Below are 24651 nucleotides of genomic sequence, written 5' to 3' on the forward strand. Positions count from 1 at the left end.
CTATGATGAAAATTACAGGCCTCTCTCAACTTAAGTGGGAGAACTTGCACAATTGGTGGCTGACTAAATACTTTTTCCCCCCACTGTATATACATTTTCTGTTGTAGTTTTGTTTTACCCCATATGTAACTCTGTTGTTTTTAATCGCACTGCTTTGCTTTATCTTGGCCAGGTCGCAGTTGTAAATGAGAACTTGTTCTCAACTGGCCTACCTGGTTAAATAAAGGTGAAAGAAAGAAAGAAAGCTGTGCTGCACCATTTTCCCTACATTTCCCCCCTCCCCCATGAGGGCCAGCCCCCTAGCATTTTGAGTTCTAGCTAATGAGCTTCAGCCCCTCGCATTTGAGTGAGCTAGCAAGAGGCCTGCCCAGCGTTATCCAATGATGTTGCAGGGCAGGTCCAACAGCTCAGTGGCCACAGCAGAGAAAGGGCGCATTCTATTATTATAAGCCGGCGGGGCACCGGTTTATGGCCCCTTACATCTCAAATCGAACAGTAATCTGCACAGCTCTGTCATTTTGTCAACAAGGCAGCCTGGTGCATCGTCCAGAAACATACACCTCTTTTCCATGAACTAAATGTTAGAATTTTCTAAAAAATGTCTCATTGGGAAGGCAGATAAAAGCATTTTTATCAAAAGCAATTCTTTTGCATGGGAAAACACAGAATCCTAGTAATTACTACGCATGCTTAATTACGTCACTTTTGTTTTGAGCAGACTTTGAAAGGGGCACCTGGCTCAAACCCGGAAGGCAGCCCGGTTCCAAATTGAAGGCAATCAACTTCCAGCCGATGCAAAACACGCCTACACGGGCGGGATTAATGGAGAGAGAGCAATGACGTAGTGCACATATCTGTGATGTAGTACGCAATTTTCTTAAGTGCTACTTTCAGAACTACTGGCAAAAGAAGTCTACAAAAGTATCAGAGAATCTCTTTAATAACACATACTGGTACCATAAGAAACTTAGCTCATAAGTTTCAAACTTTTATTTTCAAGTTCAAATGAACACCTTGCAACAAGTTTAACTTTATTTTTTCAAAAGGAAAATAACTTCAAATACAAACGAAAGTTAGTTGATTTTCTGATCCAGATAGAGAATAGGCAGAATACTCTTACATTGCATCGCCAGAGTTTTTACACAAAATACATCTCATTGCCAACCTGTTAGGGAATACCAGAGAGCTCTAAAAGTATTAGGACAGTGACATTTTGGGTTCTTTTGGCTCTGTAATCCAGCACGTTGGATTTGAAATGATACAATGACTATTGGGTTAAAGTGTAGACTGTCAACTTTAATTTTAGGGTATTTTCATCCAACATTTAGAAATTACAACACCTTTTGTATATAGTCCTCCCCCCCATATTTTAGGGGACCAAAAGTATTGGGACAAATTCACTTATATGTGTATTAAAGTAGAAAAATGTTCCGGAATCAAGTGTTTAGAAACATATTCTATTCTTATTTACAATTCAAGGGACTCCAAAATGACAATACATTATTTACCATTAATTTCCATTGGGCACAAAATAATCTGAAACACAACCAAAACAAACAGCAAATGCATCCAACAAGAGTCACAAGCATGATGTCATCAAGGCGTGCTAGGAATATGGGACCAAATACTAAACTTTTTACTACTTTAATACACATATGTGAATTTGTTCAAATACTTTTGGTTCCCTAAAATGGGGGGACTATGTACAAAAAGTGCTGTAATTTCTAAACATGTCACCCGATATGGATGAAAATACCCTTAAATTAAAACTGACAGTCTGCACTTTAACCTCATAGTATCATTTCAAATGTGTCACTGTCCCAATACTTTTGGAGCTCACTGTATCTCATTAAAGCCACTAACACAAGTACAGAGACTGGGGGATAGTGTGTGTTTGAACACTGAGGCTGTTCGAGTGAGCCTCCTCGCTGTCATTGACAGCCATCCCATTTCTATTGGCGACACTACCGTAACCATTATCAGTGACACTTCCATTGATGACCGTCCCCTTGCCAACCATGGCATTGTCATTAACCACCATCCCATTTTCATTGATGACACCAGTCACCTGTTCCCTGCAAGGGGACCCTAGAAAGGGCCTTCACATCCTGGGAAAAGGGTAGGGATGGAAATGGGGAGGTGGGGTGTGGAACCTCTAGAATGCCCCCCCTCCTTGCCCTCTCCCCTCTCCTCTTTGTTGGCCCGGAAGGTCAGGGCGGAGTGGCAGTCTAGACACACCTTGTTCACCTTGTTGCCATCGTACTCCAGAGTTACTTTGTTCTCTGAACACCTCCAACACACCACCTGACAAACAGGTGGACACACAGGACGTCATGGTCATATCTGGCTGGTTTTGTTAGAAAGAATGGAAGTACAGCACTGAACGTGAATGCTATTTCAACTAATCATAACCTTACCCCAGCCTTAGGTAAAGGGAATGTGAAGTGTGTGTTATGTATCCCATGTGTGTGTGTGTGTGTGTGTGTGTATCTACATGTGCGTACGTGTGTGTGTTTGTTAACTCACACAGCCACAGGCTCTGCAGTGGTGTCTCCATCGGGTGAGGGCGTTGAAGGGTTCGCTACACTTCATACACACGGTCACCTCATTGTCCCTGATCCATCGAGGGGCACGCCGACCCAGTTCCTCCGTCTGTTCACACACACAGGAGCAAAGACACACTCAAAATCAGTTTTCAGTCTCGCTTTGTGGTTTTTCCACCTGTACATGCAATAGGATCACAAATGAGTTGTTCCTCCTTCCCTTTAGCTAAATGATCCGTTCCCCTCCACTTTGCCTGTGATTTATCCCTCTATATGAATACAGTGAGCATACTGTACAGATGGAGAAACACACACACACAAAATAAAATTATATCGGTATCCTTACAGATACCTCTACTTCTTTAGAAGCTGACTTAAAAGTCTCAATCTTCTGCCGGAAAACATCAATGGTGTCCTGAAAAGCCTGAAAGTACAAGGCCTGTTAGACCATGTGTGCTCTCTCGATATACTCATTATGTGTCATTGGTAATTCATACATGTTTCAAAATATGACAAAGCACTGTTACCTTTATCCAGTTCTCCTTGTCTTGTTCAGAGCTGGAAAGAGAACGCCACGTTAACACTTATACAAAATATATTCATCCATCCAAGACCTTCAGGTGAGTTATATTAGTGTGACATCCACCCCTCCCCTCACCTGGCCTGTAGGTCCAGGGTCCTCTCCAGGGTCCTCTCCTTTCCAGACACCTTGAAGGTGTGGGGGTGGTGTTCGTTGGTGGTGCGCTGCACAATCATGCCCTCCACGTCTATCCGTGTCCGCAGGGTGAACCGCTGCCCCCCCAGGCTGAACCGAGGAGTGCAGCACAGCAGCATGTTGTTGAACTGGATTGACAGCAGAGGGCGCGAGAGGCAAGAAAGACATGAGGGTTTTAAGTATGAGCACCAAGAGTCTCCTGAATGACCCATTAATGCAGGAGTGTCTCAAACTCATTCCACGGAGGGCCGAGTGTCTGCGAGTTTATTATTTCCTGTCAGTTAAGACCTAGACAACCAGGTGAGGGAGTTCCTTACTAATTAGTGACCTTAATTCATCAAGTACAAGAGTGGAGTGAAAACCTGCCATCCTTGGAATGAGTTTGACCCGTGTGGGTTAATGGATGGATGGATGTTCAGTGGTTACTATTCAGTGAAGTGCAAGATTTCGACGAAATATAGATTATTTAATTCCATATTATACATAGCAGAAAATCATGTCTGTTCTACACTATACATTTCTATAGCAACATTATATAATGTTGTGTCCTCCTAAAAGCCATAAGGTCTCCATTGGGAAAGAGGTGGTCTTCTGACCTCAATGGGACTTCCTGGTAAAATAAAGGTTAAAATATTGTGAGCTGGTCTAACCAGGAAGAGGTGTCTCTCCATAGCGGAGTTCCTGGCAGCCAGCATCAGAATGCGTCCCTCCCTGATGAACTCATTAGAGGGGTTCATCACGTCCTTCTCCTCCCCCAACATCTCGTAGATCTCCAGCAGCTTCTTCCGGTTCTCCTAGAGGACAACACAGCAGAACGGAGGATGTTAGACAACAGAGCATATCACAAACTTATGTCCCAACCAATAGAAAATGAACAAAGTACAGATGACAGTAGTTAAGCGTAGTAATATTTTACTCTCTAAGCCAAAAGAGAAATGGGTCTCTAGATATACTGTACTGACAACTGTTATCTGCAGAAAGTAGAGGATTAGCATATTAGATCTGCACGTACTGATTTGCGGATGGCGCTGTTGGAGTGTGTTGCTGCCATGGAGATGACCTGCAGAGACTCTGAAGGCAGACAAAGAGATCAATACCTTATTTTATTTTTTATAAAGAATAGCAAAACCACAAAACCCCTAAACCACAAAACCTAATCTATTATGGTTTCTGTGACAGTTACTGTGACGACACTGCGTGAGTCTTAGCTAGCGATGAGGACTACCTGATCTCTGCTTCAGTAAGAGTGAGGCTGGCCTTTGTGGATCTACTGTATGTTGGACTATGTCTATGGTACAGTAAGTAAGGCAGGTGTCAACTCACTCTCTGCATGGCTGTGGTCTGAGTCGTCATCAGGCAGTCTCTTGAGGTAGTCTCTCAGCAGCATCTCATAACGAGGTACTCTCTGGACCGGCTCCAACATGTGGTGCTGCAGGGTCAGACTACCACACACCGCCTGACTCTGGAAGATAAAGCAAATCAACAACAGGGCAAGATTGACTAAATGTTTTCACCACTGCAAAGTTAGCAACTATTGGTTTTCTTTGGGTGAATGGTGAAATTAAGATTAAGAGCATGAATAAGATATTCAGTAAAGTGTGAACAGAGATTTATTCTGTGTCCCTGCCCAGCCACCATACCTGTATGTCCTGTATGACGTTCCTGAATGGTGTGGACCTCTCCGTCCAGACTCTAAGCAGCTCCATGGCGTGGTCGAAGCTCATCACGTACTCAGCATACATCCTGAGGAAGGGAGCATGCTGCTGCATGACATCACCCAGACGAGGACTCACAGACCTGCAGGGTCAAGGGTCGGTGATCAAAGGTCAAAAAATGATTATTTAATCACTGTTTAGATATGAAGCTAGAGATTTAATGTAAGAATATTAAAATCACTGTAGTCTTTGTTAGGCTGGATGAATGACAAAATAAAACCATATTTTTCATTGAATAAAAAAAGGTTCCAATCCAATCATGTCCTTCAGTTCCATTGTAGATAAGTACTTCAATTGCATCATCTACTTGGGTTGTCTCACCATTGGTCCATGTGTGTCTCCAGGTCTGGCAGTAGGAACTGGCTGTGGAAGGTGTGGATGGAGGAGATGTTGGAGAAGATTGTCCTCACCACATCTACAGGGAACAAGCCTTTACCGGCCGCCTCAGTAAGCCGCGCACAGAACACCTGCACACACACAGTGTTAAAACACTGCTAATCAATACATACTGATCAAGTCATGTGGTGATCACTACAGTGAATGAACAGAAACAATGAGGTTGACAGTGACACACTGACCTGGTCTAGCAGGTGAAGGCGAGCAACATAGGCCCGCTCCGTCTGTAGAAGCTCATTGGCTATCTTATATAGCTTCTGTTCAGTGGAGTCCTGCACCTTCACCTCCTCACTCCCTCTCTCCATCTTCTTATCTGTAGAGCTCTCCTGAAGCTTGGCCTTCTCCGTCCCAGTCTCAGTTCTGTGAGAGGGGGGCAGCTCCACGTTCATCCCTGTATCCACCTTCCCTCCGTCTCCTATATGGCCATTGACCAGTACAGCGTCCCTCATCAGGTCCAAACTATTCATATTTATGGGAGAGATTTCCCTCGCTCTGCCCTCCCTATGGGTCACTACTACTGCCCTGTCTGGACTGGGTCTGTGAGCATCCAGTCCTGTGTGGGAGCTGGGGGTAGACCCACTGCCTGGGTCTGTAGGCTGGTCCAGGCTTATGGAGGTGGTGGTATGTGTTGGGCTGCTGTTAGCTGATCTGAGCACAGACTGGTTTCCCTCAAGGTGAATGATGAGGTCAGGCAGGCGGCAGGGCGATCCTGCCATCAGTCCATGTCTCTTCTTCTTCCTGGCCCCAGGGCTTCTCAGCTGGTTCAGCCTGGATTTTGCACCTTTCCCTGGGGACTGAGATCCTAGTCCCCCCTGTATGAAGCTCTTTCCTGGGCTGTGAACCCCTAGTCCCTTTCCTGGGCTCTGGGTCCCTGGTGGTGCCCCCTTCACCGGGCTGTGGCTAGGCCTGGTCACAGGACACTTTCCTGGGCTGTGGACTGCTAGCCCCCTCCCTTGTTGTCCTGATCCCTTCCCTGTGAGTAGAGCTTCTCCTGGCACCTTGACAGGGCTCTTCCCAGGGCTCTGGAGATGGGCAGGTTCAGGAGACACTGGAGACAAGGAGGGAGGAGGGAGAGGCTGAGTAAGGGATCTATCCTAGCCTGGTTTCAGAACAAAAATATAAAACGCAACATGTAAAGTGTTAGTCCCAGGTTTCATGAGTTTAAATTTTAAAAAAATCCCAGAAATGTTCCCATACGCACAAAAAGCTCATTTCTCTCCAATTTTATGCACAAATTTGTTTATATCCCTGTTAGTGAGCGTTTCTCCTTAGCCAAGATAATCCATCCACCTGACAGGTGTGGCATATCAAGAAACTGATTAAACAGCATGATCATTACACAGGTGCACCTTGTGCTGGGATAATAAAAGGCCACTTTAAAATGGGCTCTTTCCATTGACCTCCATTTCTGGTAATGGTGCTCCCACAGCTACAGTACTATACACAGAGCCACATACACTGCTGCTCAGTACTGAGGGAGAGCAAGAGATCTAGTAAGAGGGAGATTGGACACCTGCCACAGTGACATACAGTAAGGGTATGAGGAAGTTAATATACTTTAAAAACAGTCCATCCTCTGATGGCATACTTATTAAATCAATCTGTAATCGACACCCCTTTGACTTATTGGTTGGATGGGCAATCTGTGTTTGCTACATCCATTTTTGGACTTTGATATTGGTGATGTGTCCCAATTGATTCTTGAAGAATGTAACTTGTAGATGCCTCATGAGCTTGGTTCAACAGTCTTAACCCGACGGAACCCAAAATGTAGGCTTGTTTTTCTCCGTTGTTTGTGAACAATGTAATTGTAAACAAACACTATCACCTCAAATTTTTTACATTTTGGTCTATTGGATGGTCAGTCTTTGCATCCATAGCTCGGTCTATGAATGTGAGAGTAGTTGCATTTCTCCACCCCCATTCCTCAGCAGGAACATTAGCGGGGTGACCTCTGTTGTTTGAACTGCAGATTGCCCCTTTAACCATTGTAACCTTCTGCCCAGTGAGAATGTATCTTGTGTAAAGTATGGTATCTTTATAGTTTTATCTTGTCCCATTGTTCTTTCACTGAAGTCGCTAGCTCGCTTATTCTATGAGTTTCCAATGCTGTCAGGAGAAATTAAAGATTAACAATTGCATTCCTGGCCAAAAACAATGCCAAGCTTACTGATATTATTAACAATTCCAGGAATCAATGTGAAACAGAGCTAAATTCACCACGTGTTGCTGAGATGGTGTTTATCAAAGTCATCTGACTGCTTTTCACTCTCACTTCTCTCAACAGGTTAACCCTTTCTAGTTTTCCTTACATCATTGGAGAGATAATAAGCTATATGTCTTAACCAACAGACTGCAGTCTGTGTGTCTCCTGAGGAGGAGAGGACGACCAAAGTGACAGTATGTTGTTTTGAAGTGGGTAAAAGTTAACAAAACAGGTTCTGGATTTCAGGCTAACATTCCACTCCATGTACTCTGTGTCATGCTGTTTAGCATGATAAGGAGTAGCATGATGACTCAGACTAGGTAAAAATTAGACAGAAAGTGCTGCCAACATATGAGTTTAGCATAATAATGCTGACTCTGCAGTATTGGCACAGTTTGTGCTCACAGACACACACTCAAACCCTATGCGTTTGTCATACAGTGGCCGGTTAAATCTAAATGTTACTTAGCTAGTTCAAAAGGGCACTGTGAAATAGTAAAGCAACTGAACAAAGTGTTTGCATGTTTCTGGTCACGAAAAAGCACACAACTTGAATCCACAAGATATGTTGTCTGTCTGACAGAAGTCTGCCCTCTTCTCACATACACGCTATTCCAGAAAGGACAGAGGAGCGCGTCGCACACACCACTGCTGTTCTTGAATGGAGTCCTGCTTCAGTCTCTAAGACTCATACACACCCAAACACACTCACTGCTTATCAGCAAGTGTCCCTTTCTGACTGAGTGGTCAGTGTGTGACTGTCTTTAAAGTGGAAGTGGAAGAGGAGGAGCTTCCTGAGTGAAATCAGGTATCTCCACAGACAATAACCACTACATTAGAGTGTAAGGGACAGTAAATCACTGTAACATATTATACCAGTCAGCTGTGCTCAGTCAATGCCTTGGCAGACATCACAGACACTCTGTTATGGCTTCAGCACTAGGTAGACTAGGTCTAGAGAGCCACAGGCAAAGTCCAGTCATATTTGTTCAGGGGAAAGGAGATTTCAGTTTAGCTCAACTTCAGTAAAATCGGAAGAGCTGAGCCCTGCTGCTGCCAATGTGCACACACAAACACACAATACCTAGAGAAGGTTAATTACAAACAGAACACATACACCCTCCAGGGCATGCCAGTGATAGATTAGCATAACCAGTAAAACTACTGACATGTTCCTCTTCTGCCACTTCAGTCTTCAGTGTGTAAATGCATCCTGACATAGGCTAGTTTCAATGCACTTGTGATAGCCACCCTAAAAAGGTGTAGGCTAATTCAACCACTAATAATACATTGCCTGAGTAGTTTACAATTAGAGAATGACACAATGGATTATTTTGTAAAGAATAGGCGCTAATAGCGTGTCTCCATTGTGGCCATGACTGAAAGCCCTCAGCTGGGGACTAAATAGGAGACACTGGGGCCGTCACTTGAATGGGAGGTATCCTGTCACTACTGTACAGGGATGACCAGACCAGCTAAACTCAGCAAAAAAAGAAACGTCCCTTTTTCAGGACCCTGTCTTTCAAAGATAATTCGTAAATTCGGGGCAGCAGGTAGCTTAGTGGTTAAGAGCGTTGTGCCAGTAACCGAAAGGTCACTGGTTCTAATCCCTGAGCCGACTAGGTGAAAAGTCTGTCGATGTGCCCTTGAGCAAGGCACTTAACCCTAATTGCTCCTGTAAGTCGCTCGTCTGCTAAATGACTAAAATTTTAATGTAAAATGTAATGTAAAAATCAAAATAACTTCACAGATCTTAATTGTAAAGGGTTTAAACACTTTTTCCCATGCTTGTTCAATGAACCATAAACAATTAATGAACATGCACCTGTGGAACGGTCGTTAAGATACTAACAGCTTACAGGCGGTAGGCAATTAAGGTCACAGTTATGAAAACTTAGGACACTAAAGAGGCCTTTCTACTGACCCAGGGTCCCTGCGCATCTGTGTGAATGGGTCTTAAGCATGCTGCAAGGAGGCATGAGAACTGCAGATGTGGCCAGGGCAATAAATTGCAATGTCCGTACTGTGAGACGCCTAAGACAGCGCTACAGGGAGACAGGACAGACAGCTGATCGTCCTCACAGTGGCAGACCACGTGTAACAACACCTGCACAGGATCGGTACAGCCGAACATCACACCAGCGGGACAGGTACAGGATGGCAACAACAACTGCCCGAGTTACACCAGGAACGCACAATCCCTCCATCAGTGCACAGACTGTCCGCAATAGGCTGAGAGAGGCTGGACTGAGGGCTTGTAGGCCTGTTGTAAGGCAGGTCCCACCCGGCAACAACGTCACCTATGGGCACAAACCCACCGTCGCTGGACCAGACAGGACTGGCAAAAAGTGCTCTTCACTGACGAGTCGCGGTTTTGGTCGGATTCGCGTTTATCGTCGAAGGAATGAGCGTTACACCGAGGCCTGTACTCTAGAGCGGGATCGAGGTGGAGGGTCCGTCATGGTCTGGGGCGGTGTGTCACAGCATCATCGGACTGAGCTTGTTGTCATTGCAGGCAATCTCAACGCTGTGCGTTACAGGGAAGACATCCTCCTCCCTCATGTGTTACCATTCCTGCAGGCTCATCCTGACATGACCCTCCAGCATGACAATGCCACCAGCCATACTGCTCGTTCTGTGCGTGATTTCCTGCAAGACAGGAATATCAGTGTTCTGCCATGGCCAGCGAAGAGCCCGGATCTCAATCCCATTGAGCACGTCTGGGACCTGTTGGATCGGAGGGGGAGGGCTAGGGCCATTCCCCCCAGAAATGTCAGGGAACTTGCAGGTGCCTTGGTGGAAGAGTGGGGTAACATCTCACAGCAAGAACTGGCAAATCTGGTGCAGTCCATGAGGAGGAGATGCACTGCAGTACTTAATGCTGCTGGTGGCCACACCAGATACAGACTGTTGCTTTTGATTTTGTCCCCCTTTGTTCAGGGACACATTAAAAAATGTATGTTAGTCACATGTCTGTGGAACTTGTTCAGTTTATGTCTCAGTTGTTGAATCTTGTTATGTTCATACAAATATTTACACATGTTAAGTTTGCTGAAAATAAACGCAGTTGACAGTGAGAGGACGTTTATTTTGATTTTTTTGCTGAGTTCAGTTCCTACAGCATTAGATTGGGCTCCCCAATGACATGCAAACCTCGTCCATGCCAACACACCAGACTTTCTATCTAAAGATGACTTGGCTGTGGGCATCTTCTTTACCTTGCCGTCGCTGTTCCTCAAAATATGACTTCGGATCAGGAGCCACAGAGGATCCATCGCCACTGACAATTAGTTAAATACATCATAACATGCACTGCAACAAACACAGACAACATAGGCTATAGTAGGATACATTTGAAATCTGTCAAGTTAGTTCTATTTGCGCTGACGCACTCACTCAACATTACCAAAAGTTTACAAAATCAACTGCAGTTTGACAATGCTGACCTTCTGTCTCCCGCGGTACTGCCTTCGATTTTCTCCTCACCGCGGTCCGCCTAAACTCCTCCGTCTCACGGGGAGTGGTCTTCACACTCTCCATCTTCATCAGGTCACCGTCAAACATGGTAATATTATTTATAATAATAACCTTTATACCACTTATTGTTCCCTTGAGCGTGAATAGAGATCGGATTCGAGGCGCGTAGTCTACGAACGCCGGAGGGATTTACGCAGGTAATCACCGAGCTGCTCCTCCAACAAAAACGTAAATAAGCGTACCAAATAGCAAAAGTCCAATACCTATTCCAACATGCCATGAATCTACATCAATGAAATCGAATCCGATAGATCTTAACAATGGTACAAAATACCGCCCCCGTTTTATAAACCCTCCGCCCCGTGAGCCTATTGGTGGAGGAAACTCCAATACTGTAGACCATTTTTCTAAAGGTTTTGATGGTAAAGTTTTACAAACAGATACAAAAGTGTTTAGCAGGCCCCTATAAGATTAGGGTGAATTTATTGTCTTTTGAAATGTAGGCTTTACATGGTTTAATATGCAATAAAAAGGATTTGAAAGATACCACACATTTCTATATTGCTGTCTGAATGTCTAATGGTTTTTATTGAGTTGTCGAGTAGTGTTGAAATTGTGCAAAGCAGTCCGTTAAACTTTATTATGGGACACACGTTCAGAGCTTCAGCTTTTTTCCCTGTCTACTATACACTCTCCAGGTCCGGAAAAAGTAGCTAGTGACATTCATAATTTTCTCCATAGCTTACTGTATTTCCAGTTGGCCTATGTACACCTTCAATGGTCTTTGAACCATCTGATAAGTTTAAAGAAACCTTCAGATAAATGAGAATACATATGGTGGGGAAAATAGACAGAGTGACCCACAGTGTTACAACATACAGAATACTCCTGATATCCTCATTATTGAGGAGACATTGTGATTTAACTGTGCCATCCCCTAAACAGATGTGGAAGACAAATTTCAGTTGAATGCATTCAATTGTGCAACTGACAAGATATCCCTTCCTCTCGCCATTGGGCTCCAAAGCCAGTTTGCTCTCCCAAACTAATGCCTAGGGCTTTAGCTCTGTGGGTTAATACAGTCTCCGGCTGGTTACACAAAACCCCTTCCCTCTCCTTCATCTGCTTCATGTCATGTCTGAGAAGCCTAGTGGGTTCTTTGGCAGTTTGTTACGTGGCTTCCAACGGAGGGAATGGAGCGGACAGACAGCATTCACCAGAATAACACAAAAGGATGACAAAACCCAACGTTTTTGAAACCTTACTGTAGTTAGCAACCACAGTAATGGTCAGAGATCCTGTAGAAACAGAATGTTCTGTCTAAAGCCAGGTTGAGGTGTGTGAATACATCCTATTTCCACGCCTATGAGTTATGACTGCGAGTGGACGTTTTATATAGATGTTTAAAAGTTGCTGGGTGGTGGTTTGAGAAAAGCTCCAAATTGGTATTTCTAGGTTAGGATACATAGCATCATGGTTTAATACAGTACAGTATAAACTGCCAACTACCTCTACTATTACTACCATACAGTGCTACTAGTACTACTATTCTATAGCTAAATAGTCTACACGCCGATCCAGCGTGGTTACTTCCATATACAGTATGTAGAAAACAAGAGGCAATCTTGGATCGAGATCTACTTTCAACATCAGGATTTAACCAAGTGAAGTTAACAGTCGATCACAACTAGTATTGGAATGCATTGGTCAGTTTGTGCTTGTTATTCAGGAGGTTGATTCAGTCCTTCAGAGAAAGGAGGTTGACGAAAAGTATGTTCCAAATGACACCCTATTCCCTATGTAGTGCACTACTTTAGGGAATATGATGTCATTTGGCACAAAGATGATGTTTCAACATAGATACTGTAGAACCAAGGAAGGATGATGATGGTACAAAAAGCCTGTTTGGAAATCTCTTATCCTGTAAAACAAAGTGCAATAGAAACATTTACATATACCGTAGCTGTATGAGCAAAGTGCCTTTTAAAGCAATTCCATAGAATATAAAAAAAACAAGCTACGATCTTGGTGAGGGGTGGGACAAGCGATGAACCCAATCCAAAAAGAGCAGAAAATGACTTAAACAATCTGTGTTTGTGAAAGCTAATACCTTTTACATGCATTTCAAATACACAGTTATGGCTTTGTCCTCTGCCACCTTGGCGTTCGCTACATACTGTATGGTGCCATTAATGATTGTACAGCTAGCTATACATTCAGCAAAACCCAACAGTTGTCCAACTCTTGAACCCAACAAAATGATCATCACTGGTCGTAACATAAAAGTATGTTTCAACAACCCCCAAAACACCATTGACAAATACATGATGAATAATGACTAATAGCTAGCTCGGTAGTAAAGATGGCGGCATGTCGCTCTTTTCTCCCACAGACCCTCAGTCAGACAGTCTCTTATAAGTCTTTGTGAGTGTCGTCTTTCTCTTCCACAATGAGAGGCACTGCTCCGGCTCTGCTCTGCAGAGTCCTGTGATGAGTTTAGAGGTCAGGGGTCAGGGTGTAGTAGTTCCAGGGTTATAGAGGACCAGGGGGACAAGGCGGCTGGGCGAGCCAGAGGAGAGGCACTCGTGGGGGGCTGCTGCTGTTGCTGCTCAGGGGCCAGTGAGCTCGGTGCTCCTGGATAGCTGACACAATGCTACGTCTGGGAGGAGCATGACCAGAGACAACCAGAAGACAAGAGGAAGAGGAGAGGAGATAACAGGAGACACACTGTGCCTGACAAAGATCTCAGATATCTACCTCGATCACTCAGACAAAAGGATATATCAATTATGATTTAAAATGGACTCATTTATAGTGTTCATGGTAGGTCAAGAAAGGCATAAAAACTCACACACACCCAAAACACACAGGATTGATTTCCTGATGCTGTACCCTGGCTATATTGTACAAGCAAAATTAAATATAAAAAATTAACATATACTGTAAACACATGCAACCTTTCAGTCAAAAGGAGAGTTTTAGCCTGGTCCCAGATCTGTTTGCGCTCTTGCCAACTCATTGCTTTTGCTTTGTGGCATGATAAATGAGTGAGGAGTTGGCATGATAGCACAAACAGACTGGTACTCAGGCTAGTTTTAGCCTGGTCTGGTCTAAGTTGTTTACCTGCTGGCTTGGGAGGCCTTCTCCCACCTTAGCTGTGAGGAGACGGGCGGCACTGTGGCAGCAGACTTCTGACGATCTATGAGAGACTGACAGATTAGATGGAGAGACAGTACTGTAGGAGAGGTGACAGGGATGGAGAGTAGGGGACATCACAGATGATCATATCCAGCAAGGGAAAAATACAGAGTACTTGGTTCGACCCCCGGGACCACCCATACGTAAAAATGTATGCACGCATGACTGCAAGTCGCTTTGGATAAAAGCGTTTGCTAAATGGCATATTATTATTATTTACCAAGAAAATCACCCCAATATCAGCGTTTTCAAGAAGCACATTCAGTTACACATTTTCTGCAAGAATGTTTCTATTCTTAAATATTCTAAAATGCCTAACAACTAATGTATTTGATATATTGTACTGTTCAATGGAATGTATGCTTACAGCTTCCCATGATGCTTGTGTAATAACTGAGCAGGCTGTGTAAAGTAGGCCTATGCATATCTGAGTGGAACACATGACAACTACTTCATGAAACTAAGATGACAAGGCATTCCTCCCCAACCCATGAGAGGAGAACGCGAGAGAGATGTTCAAGAACACTCAAAACAGAAAGGACGACGACACACAAAATACAGGTCATTTATACATGATATTTAGAGTATATACGAAGAGTATGAACATAGCACTGTACACAGGATACAGCTTTCCAATACTCAGTGTTATATACACATGCATATAAAGTGCTCAAAAGCTAACAGGCTGACAATCAGTGGTAACTATTAACAGTCTGCCTGGAAATGGAAATGGCTTTAGCACAAGCAAGGGTGTTTAGATTGACAATGTTTCACATTATGAAAGACTCCTGAAACAGAGAGCAGAAGAGGAAAATTGCATTCACTGTATTCACAGAGGGAGAAATCACAGGCAAATAGATGTGGTGGGAAACAAATACATCTGAAAGGGGAAGGAGGAACAACGCATTTGACAGGACTGAGATCCTCTTGCATGTACGGATGGAATTATGATGTAGCGGGACCTAAAACTGTAATGAGTTTGGTGTGTGTGTGTGTGTGTGTGTGTGTATATATTTGAGTGTGAGTTGGGCGGAGTGAGGAGGGTTTCACAGAGAGGAGGTCACACTGGTTTCCTTTCTTGAGAAGCTAAGACAGCAACCCCTAGCATCTATTTGATATTTGACAACCCTTCCCTTTTCATTCCCTCATTGCAGAAAATATCTATATCCAGCTAATTTACCATCTGATGGAAATGTTCCATATTATAACCTACACTACAAAGGTGTTCTTATCAAAGTAACAGGCATACAGTGTTGTGCCAAGGCAGGTAGATGGTGCTGGTGCATAAGCTAGAGTATGGGACAGAGTCATACACATGTACAGTAATCGCTAACGTGATGAAGTGTAATAAATAAAGTAGCGTAATACAAACTCCTTGTATAAAACTTGAAGGTCACTGAGGTGGTTCCCACGCCAAATCTACAGTCTTGATTGTGTTTCTGTACATTCACCATTAGATGACTATTGGAAAAAAACATTCAACCAGCTCAATCAGCCCAACAATGAGTGCAAGAACAGTGAGTATTTCTGTTATGGAAAATATGTAAATGTCACCTAATGGTGTCAACAAAGTAGCTGAGAGGAGTCCTGTCAAATGCGTTTTTTGCTCCATATTGCATGTTAGAACAAAATGTTGGGGTATATGTAGATCACTTGAACCAATGGAGACTGGGCTTGTTAAGAGTATAAACACACAGTGTTGTTGTGGTAAACTGGGCTCCAAACTTGGAACTGGTGGGGTGGGGGGGAGACTGGACTGGGCCAATACTAGAGAGGGGGGTCAAACCTGGGAGAGACTAAGGAGACTTTTCTGACCAGCATTCCATTGACAGCCCAACTAGCCAAAATCTATAACTGACCCTTACCATAACTCTAACCTTAACCAAACTCATAACCTTAACCTCATTTTAACCAATTCAAAAATTAAATATCGGTTTACACGTCAGCCACATCCTCTTAGTTTTTCCTGTCAAAACCGAACTGTGCATGGATTGGGCCAAAGTTGGCAAAGCCTACTCACTGGCTAACACCCAGTAGCAGTGTATCCCTCATCAAGAGCACTGTCTACAGACACTGATCATTTGGCAAGGCTTTGTTATTTTCCATTCTAACCTATGGGATAGGGCCAAAAAACAAAAACCGTTGGCATGAAAAAAATAGTTCTTAAAGAAAATAGGTGAGTTGATAGAAATCATGTCTTATCAGTCATTGTCGTTGTACTGAGCAGGTGCTGTAGTTGTTAAGGCACACACATCCACAGGTGACACACTATCATGTGTGCAGAAACGGTGAAATCCCATCTATGCATCATATAGTAGCTCTATGCTAACTAACCCATAGCCTAAATGTCATTCAAATCTTTGTCTATATTTCTATAATAGTGTAATGATAATTCTGGTTAACAATTCATTCTTGTTGAACCCCAGTTGAAAAGTGTGTGTGTCAGCTTCCCTGAGTTTGGTGGTGAGTGAGTTTCTATCTATTACATTCATCCATCTATGCTGTTGTGTTCCTCTGGAGTTACCCTCCGAGGCACTAGGGGTGCTGTGTAGCTACAGCTCACTGTCTGTCTCGCCTACTGATATGAAACCCAGAATCACCTAGCTCGCTCTGTCTCATAATGCTAACATTAAAACCATCATGGTGTGCTGATTCCAGGTCATTTATGTTACAGGTTTAATATGATCTTCAACCTCGACGTAAGTCTTCAGTCTCTAACTCCTGAATATATGGTGATATTACAAACTGCCATTGGGTGGTGCTAGACTAAAGATGTGCCAGTGCTTACACAGCAGATGTGAGGATGACCGCAATAACATTGTGAGGACAGTGTGTACAGAGCTGTGAGTAATAACTGAACAATTAAAAATAGCAAACAATCCATAATCACTTATCGGTCTTATCCAATACTTGCTTTGAATGACATTTGGTTACAGTATGTGTGATTTTCATTAAAAACAGAGAGAGAATAACACTGTCAAGTAAGTGGTTGATCTGTCGAGACCTCAGTCCAACGTGAAAAAATTCCTTCAAATGTCCAGTTAACCTAAATGTCCTTCTCATCTGTCTTTCCATACAGCAGTAAGGTCCTGCACACATATTCATTCGTTTTGTGGATGGTGATTTGATTTAAAGGGCAAGACCAAAACTACTGTGTATGTATGGTCTGTAAAGTGTCCTGTCTCTCCTGTAGTTTCGACTGATCAACAGTCTGTGAATAAGAGGAAGGCAGGGCCACTTGTGCTCCATGTTGTGTTAAATCCCTGAGGAAAGTCAGTCTGAACATTCACGTCGATACAGAGCCACATCCACATGCTGCATCGAGGCCAGAGGCTTAGGCACAAGAAACAGGAAACCAGTCTGTCCTCCTCTCTGTGAGCCCCACCCACTCCCCCAGGGGCTGATGGGAAATGTAGTTTAGCGTCATTAAAGATTTTGCCGTCTGAAGGGGCAGATGGAATCTGTAGTTCTGTTTAGAGAGGGGACTCATCGGATTTGTAGTGTTGTCAGTGAGGAGGTTTATGGGAACTGTAGTTTAGTGTCAGTGAGGGGGTCGATGGGAACCGTAGTACCTAGGGTAGAGGGGACTGTAGCTGCTGATGTGGCTATATGAAGTGTGGGGGGTGTATGAAGAGGGTGGGGTATATGATGAAGGGGAGTAATGAGCAGATGAAGGGGTATAGGAACTGGAGGGGGTATAAGGGGAGGAAGGGGTGTAAGAACTAGAAGGGATATAGGAACTAGGAGGGGTGTAAGAAGAGGGGGTATAAAGGGCTGAGGTACGTGTCAGGTTGGTAAGGGGGCGAGTTCGAGGGGAGCTCCACGTCAACCGGCGAGACCCCAGTATGGGAGAACGGTAGGGGGAGGAGGGGGCCGAGCCAGGCTGAGCACCCCTGCTAGGAGACGGCCGTGAGTCTGAGGAGTAATGCCTGGAGAGCCCAGTAGTGCTACGTGCTAAACTAAAACTATGGGAGTCTAGACTGAAACTGTGGGAGTCGACCTCTAATGTCCGGACACCCAGGGCCCACTGGGAGTGAGCCAGCATGTGGGGGGTGGATGGGGGGGTCAAGGAGGAGGAGGGCTCCTCCAGGGAGTGGGGGCTGCCTGGTACTGTGGGGCCTGAGGGGGCCGTGGAGGAGGGGCTGAGGGGGTGTCTATGATGTAACGTAGGGGAGCCCAGGGCTAGGCCGTCTGTAGTAGCAGAGGTCGGGCTTAAGGGGGCGCCAGCGCCGGTGGTGGGGCTTGAGGGAGGACCGGGACTTACTTTGGGGGTGCTGCTCTTCATGCGGGCCACCTTGCCGCCGCGGGTGCGGTGTGACTGCTCCTGGTCGAAGGCTAGGTCCTCCAGGCGCTGGGTCAGGGCTAGCTTCTGCTGGATGGCCATACGCAGGAGGGAGTTGAGAGTCTTCTTCTCGTCCTCCGCCGCAGCCAGCTGCCTCTGCATCTCATCCAGCTGAGTCACATACTCGTCACACCTGAGAAGTTTCAAGGAGAGGGGTTGGGTGCTTACAAAAAACAAAAGTTTTGGTTACACAGTGTAGGTGGAGATAGGTTCAGAAGAAATAACATGATTAGTAGTAGAGAAGAGAGAGAGAGAGAGAGAGAGACAGAATAATGGAGAGAGCGGGGGAGAAATAGTAAGGGTAGGATGTAGAACTAGTCTATCCCTTTAACAAGCTGTCCCTGGTCTCCCCTGGTCTCTCACCTGGTAGTGAACAATAAGAAGTCCATAAAAGAAAGAGAGATGAAGGGAGAGAGAGAGGAGAGAAATAGTCACCTGGTGGCGAACATGGCTCTGAGCGATGAGAAGGTGGCAGCGTCCTCCTTCAGGGCCTTCAGCTCGTTCCTCAGCTTCATCATGGTGTCTGTCACCATGTGCTTCTCATTCTCATACTTACTCTTCAGGTTGGCCAGGGCATTCTCTGCAGTCTGTAAGAACAAGGGAACAGGGATATTTCTTTAACCTTTATTTAAACAGAAAGTCCCATTGAGGTCAGAATACATTTTTCCAAAAGGGAGTTAGAAAACAATCGAAAACTCAAAGTGAGGACATTGGTGTGACTGTGACAGCAGCCTCTAGATATCCTGATGGCCACTGTAGCCTGGTAGCCTTAAAAAAAAACAGTTTGTGTGAGAACCATCTTTTGGAGATTGCTTGTCACGAGTCTCAAAGTAGATTCTAGCAAGGCAGTGTTAGACAGCGAATGACCAGCATGATGCTTAATCCATGTTCATAGTAATCCATATCTCGGATGCCATATCCATGTCTGACCTGTTTGTTAGCTTTGAGCACCAGTCTGAGGGTAGCTATCTGTTCTCTCTTGGTGCTGAGCAGGGACTTGAGCTTCAGTATCTCCTCCATACAGGCCTCTTTGTCCTTGTCAAACAGTGGGGCCAGTTCCCTGGCTGCAGCCCTCTGTCTGGACAGCTGGAGTGACCGGTCCACTGCCCTCTGGAGGTGCCTCACCTACAGCATGTTCATCAAGGGAGATTGTTAGCGAACATTAGCTAATGTTGTCATATACACTCAAATCTGTGTCTGTTAGCTTCATGATGAGCATTTGGAAGGTTAAGGGTATCAACTGGCGAACAAACTGTGATAAACTGTTTCAGGTTTGAACTGCCAATGAAAACAAAGATGTAAGTATGGCAAATACACAGTCACCTGCTCTCTGATGATGGCGTTGAGGTTATAGATGTTCATGGGTTCCCTACGCAGGTCTCCAGCTGGCTCTACCGCAGGTGACGATGATGATGAAGATGAGGAAGAGGCACTGATGCTGGGGGAGCCCGTAAGAGGGGTGCGGGGTACAGGACTGTCCCTGTCCCGGCCCCCCTCTCCTGACAACCGCTCTTTGGATGGGGATTCCGAGGGGCTACGAGACTCCGCCGTGGATGACGAGGTTGCCGTGGCAACAGCTGCTGCGAGCCGCCGGGCGAGGCGGGGCGTGAGTAGAACGCGGCTGTCGTCACCCTTGAGTGAGGCACTGATACCCCTCAGTCCTCTGCCGTGTCTGTAGTAGTCTAGCATCACGCGGTTGGGCGTCTCATTGTTACAGAGGCAGACGTGGTGGTAAAGTTGAGCCAGCTCCTCGCTGAAGGTGACCAGTTCGTCCTGCGCTGCGTTGAGCGCCCCCTGGCTCTCACTGGCCATGTTCTTGGCTGTTCTCAGCTCTGTCTCCAGGCCCCCCACCCTCTCCCTACCCTCCCGGCAGCTCCTCTCCAGCCTCCCCACCTGCTGCTCCAGAGATCTGTGCTGGGCCTCTCCCCGCGTCCTCTCCTCCACCCCGCCCTCCACACACTGGTTGTACCTCTCTCTCAGACACTTCAGCTCAGCCTTTAGCTCGACCACCTCGGTTACAGCCACCCTGTATTTACACTGCAGGATCTCCAGACCCGGGGTCTGGTGGCAGAATGCCTGGCCCCTGCTGTGTATTAATCCCCTCTCTTTCTCCTCCTCTTCCTCTTCTCCCTGCTCCATCAGGGCCTCTCGGTTGAGGTGGGCCTCCTGGTCGTGCTGGGCCTCCTGGGCGAGCTGGGCCTCCCGGTGCAGGTGCCTGAGGGCGGTGACTCGCTCGCTGAGGCGGAGAGCCCTCTCGTGCTGCTCGTTCAGGGCACCCTGTGTATGCTGCAGCTGCGTCTGACACTCTTGCAGGCTGATCAACAGCACAGTTTTCTCTCGCTCCACCTATGGACACACACACAGCTATTGTCAGCCTATTGTTAAACTAGTAGCTTTCCTTATCATCTCCAGCCCCATGAACTAAAATAGCTGCATCATTTTCCTGCACACTCAGCACAGTCCACTTCAACCCTCAGGAACCCCCCCTGCTGAAAAAAACAGCATAGACCAGCATAGGCTGATCCAGCATAGGTGTTGGTTTTGCTGGTGACCAGCCTTCACTCTGATTTCATGGTGCCTTCATTGTGCTTTTGTGGTGCCGTCGCTGTGTTTTAGTGGTGACCAGCCTTCGCTGTGTTTTGCTGGTCACCAGCAAAACCAGCATCAAGCACATCATGCTGGCTTGCAAAGTGACGTTTATCCAGCCAGAACAACTAACCTTTTTTCATCCACAACATGCATTCAGAATGACTGCCAGGATCAGAAAGAAGAATAAATGAGACTACCCAAATGATCTAAACTGGAACAACCATTTCAGTAACGGGTGCAATAAGTCCAACTAAACAGATTAGTTTAGAAAAATGTTTGTTATTTATCTTTGTGTAGTATAAGATTAATGAATCAATCAATTGTTCAAAAACACAACAACCAAATATGATATTGAAACAAACAATTCTAAAAATCAACTACCAATAGAGCATGCTGGGAAATATGATAATGATGGGCGTGGTCAGACCAGCTTGACCATGCTGGACCAGCATAGACCAGCATGGTCACCAGCATACCAATATCACCAGTGTAAACTGGTATGTGTCCAAAACACAGTGAAGGCTGGTCACCAGCGTCCAAAACAAAGTGAAGGCTGGTCACCAGTGACCAAAACACATCAAAGGCTAGTCACCAGTGACCAAAATACAGCTAGACTATGCTAGTAAACCAGAATACCCAGCTAGACCATGCTGGTCTATGCAGTTTTTTTCAGCAGGGCCTAAACTCTGCACACTACAGAGGGAACAGTAAACCATGCACACTCCTGAGGGCAAATCAATAGTCTAGTGTGTCATCCAGTCCAGCCAATCGGAGAGAGGCTGAGGGAATGTGTTGGGAGATGCCATTTCACCTACAGGGATTGCAGTATATGGTTGGACACACATCAACCCCACACACACTTCATCCGGCTGCATCTTCATCTCACTGGCCCACTGGGCTGGTGGAAACTACAGAAGAGGAGACACCCACTGTGAAACAAAATGGCGGACATTTTGATTAGAGTCCATGTAACAGCCAGTGGTCTAGTAACGGCTGTTCCCACAGCTTCTCACTGGTGCTACAACACTTTATTTGACTGCTGGTATAAACTTGATTATTTATAGTCTTGAAAGAGGCAGAGAAAGTGAGAGGGAGGGGCAGGCTGAGAGAGAGAGAGAACAGGAAGAGAGAGAGAGCTGCATGCAGTGAGGTTATGTCAGCAGTCTCTCTCACTCTGAATAATTCAACACTTATTCCCACATCTACAATATGGGGCTGCTGAGGGGATATAAACATGTGTGTTCATATGTACAGAATCGGTGTGTACATGTGTGCACTTTGCAATATTGTTTATGTTTACATACATGAGTTATAATGAGTATGTTCATGTTTGCCACAGTATTCTGATATACTCCTGTATGTCATTGTTTCATGTGTATAACACTGAGAAATCTGAGCACCAAACTCTAGAGGCCACCGAAACCACTCTACTTATTCAAACTGAGTGAACTGTACTTCTCCACCCACCTGTAGCAGCTGCTGCCTGAGCTTCTGTATCTCTGTCAGGTTCATCTCACTGAACAGATCCGACACCATCCCCTCTCCCCGACACTCTCCATTGGCCCTGGGCAGCGACCCCGTCCCCGTCCCAGTTCCTGACCCTCCATGTAGATGCCCGTTACATCTGCTCGGCTCCTCTGAGCTGGGCGACAGGGCGGCGACAGGCGTAGCCGTGCCACTAGGTGGCGCTGAGGTGAAAGTGAGGTGGGCGCTGCCGGTGTATTGGACGTCACACAGGCTGAGGTGGTGGACCAGCTCCTTGCGGAGGTGCTTCTTCTGCTCCCGCTCGCTCTTCAGGGAGTCCAGGGCCTCCTCTAGCTGGGCCTCGGAGATGTCTTTGAGACGTAAGGCGTCTTCTAACTGACTGTTCAGCAGCTCGGTCTCCTCCTCCAGAACCTTGATCTCATGCTTTAACCCCTCGTACTCCACCTAGGGGAGGGAAGGAGGGAGGAGGGGAGTAAGAGGTAGAGGGAGAGGCATAATGTGGTGTTAGGGATGGGTACACTGTGTGTGTGTGTTTGTGTGTGCACGCGTGTGTGCATGCATGTGTGTGTGTGTGTGTGTGTGTGTGCAACCGCATGTGTGTGTAAGTTTGAGTGTGTCTGTGTGTGCATGTTTGAGTGTGTGTGTGTGTTTGTGTGTGTGCATGTGTATGGGTACATTTGTGTGTGTGTGTAACCACATGTATGTGTATGTTGTGTGTGTGTGTGTGTGTGTGCGTGTGTATGGGTACATTTGTGTGTGTGTATGTACTGTGTGTGTGTTCTCTCACCTGGTTCTGTTTGAGTGTGGACACTAGTTTCTGCAGGATGATGTTCTCCTCCTCCAGCTCAGTATAGTCCTGTAGGAGTCGGGCCTCTCTGAACTTATACTCCCTGATCTCCTCTCTCATCCGGCTCCGCTGCAGCTCCAACATCTCATTACTCTACAGGACAGACACAAACACCAGGGGTTAGTTATCACACAACACTGAGTACTATCAAATACACAAGACCTGAGGTTATTATCACAAAACAACACTGGACTGTTTACTATCAAACACAACAAGGATTTACTGTAAAGCACTTTGTGACAAATGTTGACGTGAAAAGGACTTTATAGCCTAGGACATCCTAAATACATGTATTGATTGGCATTGATAGGGATATATAAGCCACACACACTAAACTGTGTTCAAGATCAAATAATGGGCCCACCACCACCGCCAATAACTGTGTATATATGTATATATTAAGTACCCACTGCTTTGAGTCTCCTCTAAACCCCTCCCCCATGACCTCTAACCCCGGGTCCCTCACCTCTCCGAGCTCCTGCAGCAGGGTACTGAGGTGTTCGTTGTCGGCCTGTGTGTTAACTGTGACGGCCCGGCTCTGTTTGAGCTCTGACTGGATCCCCAGGAGGCGACCCATGTAGTAGGCCTCCTTAGTGGCTGACTCCTGCAGGAGGGTCTCCTCGTTGGTCTCCCCGTCCGCAGCCACCTTACGCTGGGTGGAGAAGGTCTGGCCAAATGCCTGGGGAGGGGCAGAGGAGGGAGGGGGTGAGAGAGAGAGAGAAGTTATGACATTTCAGTAGCATAGCATCACATCATAGGAGCTTTAATTGTTCTTTTTCTTTTATTTAAATGTTATTTTCTGACTCCTATAACATACAGAGAGAGGCAAAGAGCAACCACCACCTGAAACTGTTCCACCATTTAGTCTGGTCTGGTGTACATTACAGACAGCATGACAAAACCCCACAGGGCCAGACTGAAACCAGTTGAGACATACTTTACACAGCCAAGCTATGACTGGTGGTAATGTGAATTCCATGGCCTAATCATAGAAGGATTGTAGGCCCTGATCCTTGGAGTGTGACTGGAATAAGGGACGGAGCACACCTCGCATACACACGCACACACACACACACACACACAGTAGGGATGCATGATATGGGCAAAAACATCTACTTGCATTTTTGGGGGGGATTCA

The 24651-nt window shown here is 45.7% G+C and overlaps 2 protein-coding genes across 5 annotated transcripts in view; both read right to left on the reverse strand.

Annotated features, from left to right (window-relative positions):
• Positions 1–1771: 1771 nt before the first annotated feature.
• LOC121546200 (FYVE, RhoGEF and PH domain-containing protein 4) lies at positions 1772–11392 on the reverse strand. Of its 2 annotated transcripts, none has more exons than XM_041857278.2 (12): positions 11022–11392; positions 5552–6417; positions 5295–5440; positions 4899–5055; positions 4582–4720; positions 4271–4329; positions 3909–4052; positions 3202–3386; positions 3071–3101; positions 2896–2967; positions 2527–2652; positions 1772–2304 (listed from the first exon to the last, which is right to left on the reverse strand). In XM_041857278.2, exons 1-12 carry the CDS (start codon positions 11137–11139, stop codon positions 2089–2091), a joined length of 2259 nt encoding a protein of 752 aa, XP_041713212.1. In that variant the 5' UTR covers positions 11140–11392; the 3' UTR covers positions 1772–2088. The 2 variants fall into 2 exon arrangements, with proteins under 2 accessions (XP_041713212.1, XP_041713211.1); XM_041857277.2 differs by having other exon boundaries at positions 2890–2967.
• Positions 11393–11501: 109 nt separating this feature from the next.
• Positions 11502–24651, reverse strand: part of LOC121546198 (protein bicaudal D homolog 1) — a 33007-nt gene continuing 19857 nt past the window's right edge. The window contains exons 2-10 of one of the 3 annotated variants that reach the window (XM_041857275.2): positions 23980–24192; positions 23454–23606; positions 22649–23110; positions 19916–20938; positions 19523–19717; positions 19028–19179; positions 18515–18725; positions 14176–14261; positions 11502–13711 (exon numbers count right to left, since the gene is read on the reverse strand). In XM_041857275.2, the coding sequence (XP_041713209.1) occupies positions 13585–13711; positions 14176–14261; positions 18515–18725; positions 19028–19179; positions 19523–19717; positions 19916–20938; positions 22649–23110; positions 23454–23606; positions 23980–24192 (2622 nt within the window). In that variant the 3' untranslated portion in view covers positions 11502–13584. The other 2 variants (XM_041857276.1, XM_041857274.2) reach the window with 2 other exon arrangements.

Source organism: Coregonus clupeaformis, unplaced genomic scaffold, assembly GCF_020615455.1.
Source record: "Coregonus clupeaformis isolate EN_2021a unplaced genomic scaffold, ASM2061545v1 scaf0912, whole genome shotgun sequence".
In the NCBI taxonomy this organism is placed as follows: Eukaryota; Metazoa; Chordata; class Actinopteri; order Salmoniformes; family Salmonidae; genus Coregonus; species Coregonus clupeaformis.

Coding starts and splice junctions, on each gene's coding strand:
- LOC121546200 (XM_041857277.2), bottom strand. CDS start 11,139: ATGTTTGACGGTGACCTGATGAAGATGGAGAGTGTGAAGACCACTCCC. Junction 3,387..3,908: donor TGGAGAGACACCTCTTCCTG/GTTAGACCAGCT, acceptor CTGTCAATCCAG/TTCAACAACATGCTGCTGTG. Junction 3,102..3,201: donor ACCCTGGACCTACAGGCCAG/GTGAGGGGAGGG, acceptor TTCTCTTTCCAG/CTCTGAACAAGACAAGGAGA.